The sequence below is a fragment of the Sinocyclocheilus grahami genome, unplaced genomic scaffold (genome assembly GCF_001515645.1).
Source record: "Sinocyclocheilus grahami isolate Dianchi unplaced genomic scaffold, SAMN03320097.WGS_v1.1 scaffold30.1, whole genome shotgun sequence".
Taxonomy (NCBI): domain Eukaryota; kingdom Metazoa; phylum Chordata; class Actinopteri; order Cypriniformes; family Cyprinidae; genus Sinocyclocheilus; species Sinocyclocheilus grahami.
The window spans coordinates 2626039-2631424 of record NW_015505209.1 but is presented as its reverse complement, the minus strand read 5'-3'; the positions used below and the strand labels follow the sequence as shown (position 1 = coordinate 2631424).

The 5386-nt window shown below is 35.7% G+C and overlaps 1 protein-coding gene across 1 annotated transcript in view; it reads left to right on the top strand.

Annotated features, from left to right (window-relative positions):
* The first annotated feature begins 391 nt into the window (after positions 1–391).
* The window catches only part of cep290 (centrosomal protein 290), a 34099-nt gene continuing 29104 nt past the window's right edge, over positions 392–5386 (top strand). Inside the window, exons 1-5 of the mRNA XM_016259595.1 lie at positions 392–433; positions 726–869; positions 1610–1663; positions 1884–1904; positions 2829–2975. Coding sequence (XP_016115081.1) covers positions 726–869; positions 1610–1663; positions 1884–1904; positions 2829–2975 — 366 coding nt within the window. The 5' untranslated portion in view covers positions 392–433. The remainder of the gene's footprint in view (positions 434–725; positions 870–1609; positions 1664–1883; positions 1905–2828; positions 2976–5386) is intronic.

Sequence of the window (5386 nt, the reverse complement as noted above, 5' to 3'; positions counted from 1 at the left end):
AAACTCCTAATTTGCTGCTTATTAATAGTTAGTAAGGTAATTTATGTTAGTTAAGTTTAGGTATTGGGTAGGATTAGGGATGTAGAATATGGTCATGCAGAATATGTGATTTGTAAGTACTAATAAACTGCCAATATGTTAATAATAGGCATGTTAATGAGCAACTAGTTAATAGTGAGATTTGGTCCCTATACTAAAGTGTCACCAGATTATCTAACAACTATGTTAAATGCTAGAGCTTTTCAAGCACTGTAATGGTTTCAAACAACATCCTAATATTTTATTGTTTTATGGTTTATAAGTTATGAAGTTGATTGTAAGAATTGTAACATATTAGTGCAATTTATTAAGTAATATATTTATGCTTGTGTATTAAATGATTGCAGAAAATGAGTTAAAAGCCAAAGTCCTAAAGCTGGAGGGTGAGCTAGAGGTAAGGGAGGTATTACACTAATAATTGTGTGTACAAGTGCACTTATTTGATTTGCATCATCTGTGTACAAGTACAGTCTTAAGAGGATTACGGGCTTAATGCCTTGTGTGTTGCTGTCTGTTAAAACTATAGTTGTTCTGCACATCACATTTCCTTTGATATGTTTATTATTGTGAAATAAGCGAGATGTCATTGAGCTGCACAACTCATCAGTGTCAGAGATATATACAGATGGAGAGTTTTGGGTCTTGGGTCTTGAGCTTTATTCAGATCCGCCTTGCTTCCTGTCCAGATGGCCCAGCGCGTGATGGGAGTGGGTGACACGCGTTTCCTCCGGGATGAGATTCACCAACTGGAGAGTCAGCTGGAGCGCAAAGAGAGAGAGGTGACCCAGCTGGAGAAGGAAATGGGCAAGGAGAGGAAAGCCAATGAGGAGGTAGGCACTTTCCACGAATAGGGTACAAAAGAGTGAGAGAGAAACCCTGAAGTCTTTTTTTTTTTTTTATCAGTAAATGGTCGGTGAAAGGAAGTGCTAAACCTTCAGATATTCCCTGTCGAGCTCAAACTAAATATTAGATGAGCTGTTCTATTTATATGATATTTGTTATTTCGGCAACCCTGTTACCAAAATTTGGGACATGAATAAATGCATTTTAAAACCAGAATTTGTGTAATTTTGTTGTTTTTCCAGCAATAAACATCAAAATTAAATAGATAAAAGTTGATCAAATGTAATACAACAGTAAAATATACCTTAGATAATAGGAATGTTAATTTAAATGTTATCATAACATATCAGATATTAGGAGCTGTTAAATAAATTAAAGAAAATTGCATTTTTTACATTAACTTTGGCAACGGTTGAGTGTTTGACTTGATGCACGTTTAAATTTGTGTAAAAATTGAGAACGTGGAATGAGATTATTCCCTTTTCTTCCTGATATGCTATAGACAGGGTCTACAGGGTCTGATAAATGTTAGGTTTTGGTAATTAAAATCTAAAAGATAAAAGACATTTTTTGAATTGAGATGTGTCAAAAAAGGTGACAAAGTTATGTATTTTGATTGTTGGATAAATATCCTGTTCATTAAAAACAAAAAGTATGGGATAATAATAGGGATGATGTGGAATTGAGAACAATCTAATGCATTGGTTGTATATTTTGCATCTCGCAGCTGGCTCTCCGTGCTGAAGAGGCAGAAGAGAAGAACAGAAAACTCAAAAGAGAGGTATGTCCAGTCATTGCCTGTGTAAAGACTACAATTTTAAATCTTTCTCTTTCTGTTACTTTCATTTATTCATTCCATTATCTCGCTTATGTCAGCTTTATTTGCTCCTCTTCTCAGCTTTATTCCACAACTGATAATTTCATTTTTATGCATGCTTGTTATTGTTTTCTTTTTATCCTTTTCTTTCCTTGCTGTCATTTCTTGTCAATGCCCCCTCAAGATAAAGCAGCTTACAAAGAAGGTAAGACCCCAGATTAGGCAGAATTAGAGAAGCCAGTCTGTTTATTAGAAGCATGTTTATGTCAGTTGGAACTGCACCACCAGTCTGATCTGTTCTTCAAGGTGTCCTTGGATAAATTAAAATTGCCATCTGGTTTGGCATATTTTTGTTATTGTTGTTGTTTTTGCTATGGTAGACTGTTTCATTAATTTAAAACAATTTTCTCAGGGAATAATTTAACTAAGCCCACCACAAAAAAATATGTAGGATTTTATGTGTATATGTCAGAGAAAAGAAAAAAACTTTATACTGTAGGTTTTCTTTACAAAATAAAATAAATGAATACATTTTATTAAAAATGTATATCAAAGAAAAAAGCAATAAAAAAATATTATTGCCATTATCAAAGCTACTAATTTTGAATAAAATTTGAAATTATATAGCTATAGCTATAACTTCATAATTTATTTTTCTGGAAAACAGTACTGAATATTTGTGTATATAATGACAGTAATGTAATTTTCAGTCTATTTTTTCTACAACTGCAAGTTTCGTTATAATGTATAACCTTATATATTATGCCGTTAGATAATCTTAACTTGTATATAAATCAGCTCAACTTGCAACAACTCGTAGCATAAAATCAGATGTACATGATCAACATAGCACTCCATGATAGAGCAAGTGTCTGTTTTAAAACTGGCCACGAAACTCTCTGGAACTGGCCAACTTAATTACTAACCCCTGAGTGATGGCTTCACCACTGTGCAATTATAGAAAATGAATCAACATTACTGCAATGGGAGTCAAACGTCTGGAATGGAGAATTCAAAAGTGCTGTGAATTAAGTAATATGACACCCTGTAATGATGTATGATATCAACTCATTTAGTAATGAATCATGCTTGACAGCAGGTTGAATAATGGATTTGTTCCTTACTGCAGAACGAACAACTGCGACAGGATGTGGAGTTCTACAGAAAGGAAGTAGAGCAGAGAGAGCCTCTTCAGACCAAAGAGGAGAGCAATGAGATTCAGAGGAGACTTACCAAAGCCAACCAACAGCTCTACCAGTGCATGGAGGACCTGCAGGTAATCCCCAAATCACCTTCAGCCTGCCTTATAATGCCATCATAACATGGCAGGCTCACTGTCTAGATTAATACACCTCTAATGCTGCAGTTCTTCTTTAAATGGGATGTATTTTACACTTATTTTACACATTTATCATTTTCTCATAAGCATAAACTGAAAAGATGAAAATAAATTTGCACAGTAAAAAATTTTATATGTATATATTAGTGCTGTAAAACGATTATTCGCGAAGATAACTCGAAGACATTTGTGTGGCAAACGAGTAAATCATTGAATAGACATTACAAAAACCTAATGTTGCTTTTTATTCTCAAATTTTCTGTCATTTCAGTCATTTTTAATTAATTATAATAACTTAACATGTTCAGTTGACAACATTTAAAATACAGAGAATATTTTTATAGGCTAGTTCAAAGTAAAGAATAAACTCCAGACACAAATGAAGTTCACGTAACCTGATTGAGAGAGTTAAAACACTCAAAAGTGTTTCTGTTTTTAACATTTATGACACATAACAAATGGAATACAAATAGCTGCTGTAGAGGAATATCAAATAAACTAACAAGTATCATATTTAACATCCTGACACTACTGCGACTCCAAGCACTATAACTATTTCCATTGTAACTGAATAGACATGTTTTCTGATGGAAAAGGCCCAAAAAGCTGAACAACTAGTAATTAGAGTTGCCTCTAAGCCAGTGTTGGGCAAAATTGGCACTTCCAGGCCACTTTCCTGCAGAGATTTGATCCAACCCTGATCAAACTCACCTGCCTGTAGCCTTCTAGTAGTCTTGAAGACAATGATTAGCTGGTTCAGGTGTGTTTGATTTAAGGTTGGAGCTAACCTCTGAAGGAAAGTGGCCTGGAAGGGCCAAGTTTGCCCACCCCTGCTCTAAGCGGTGAAAAATCAGCGCCAAAAGTCTAACCTGCAGAATAGTATCACACATCCTGACAACCCATAGACCAACACTGTCACAGTGTGAACATAATGTGAAATGAGGTAAATGCCAATTTTATTCTTTTGGTAGCTGAGAGTTCTAGATGCTGTAAACTGTCATGTATTTGTATGTTTGTGTTTCAGAGTATTTTATCAGGGAAAGATTTGGAAATGTTGGAGTATCAGCAGATGATCAGAGACTTGAGGGAGAAACTTCGAGCTGCTCAGATGGACTCTGACAAAAGCAACATTATCGCACTGCAGCAGGTCAGTCAGACACACATATATATCATTTATATATAATTTTTTTAAATAAAATAATTTATAAATAAATAATTTACATTTACATTCATCCAACAAAATTTATATCACTGTTTTCAACATTGATAATATTAAGAAATGTTTCTTGAGCAGCAAATCAGCATATCAGAATGATTTCTAAAGGATCATGTGACACTGAAGACTGAAGCAATGATGCTGAATATTCAGCTTTGCCATCACAGAAATAAATGTCATTTTAAAATATATTAAAACAGAAAACAAGCAAACTAAATATAAATTATACACTGGGTATATATAAACTTGTGTTTTGATAAGAAATTACAATTTCTGAATTTAAGTTCAGTTCATTAATCATGTATGTAGAGGTGATGGTATTTTAAAGGGGTCATATGATGCTGCTAAAAATAACATTATTTTGTGTATTTGGTGTAATGAAATGTGTTTATGTGGTTTAAAGTTCAAAAAACACATTTTCCACATACTGTACATTATTGTTTCTCCTCTATGCCCCGCCTTTCTGAAACGCGTTGATTTTTACAAAGCTCATGGGTCTGAAAAAGCGAGGTGTGCTGTGATTGGCCAGCTATCCAGTGCGTTGTGATTGGCCGAATACCTCAAGCGTGTGACGGAAATGTTACGCCCCTCACATACTGTTGATGCCGTGTCAGGCCGGAGCGACGAGACATAAACATTAAAACCCATTATAAACGAGGCATTTGTTGCATCCAGTGGGGACATAATTACTGATTATAATGACTTATACTGTCTTTTTACGCGTTGCATTGCATCGCGCCGCGTAAACATAAAACTCTGTCTGCATTTGTGATCGGAGAAATGACAAACAACAAGTGCTACTCTACACTGCCCAAAACTCGCGTTTGAATCATCAGTGGCAACGAAAAACACAGCGGCCTAGCGTGAGGGGAAGCCCCGGCTTAGCGTGCGCTGAGGCGCGGGATAGAGTGAGCTGAGGCTGGCTGGACTCCACTTCGTCCACAGTGAAAGTTGATGTATTTCCTCAGCGACCAGCACGGATCAGCTCCAGGCATGATGAAGTGGATATCGTCCTCTTTTGGAAGACCAAACAAAGTCGTTTCGCTTTCACAACGAAACACACAGCGCCTTCACGACATGGAGGCAGCAGCAATACTACAGCGAGAATAAAAGTTACGCCTTCTTTCTTTGC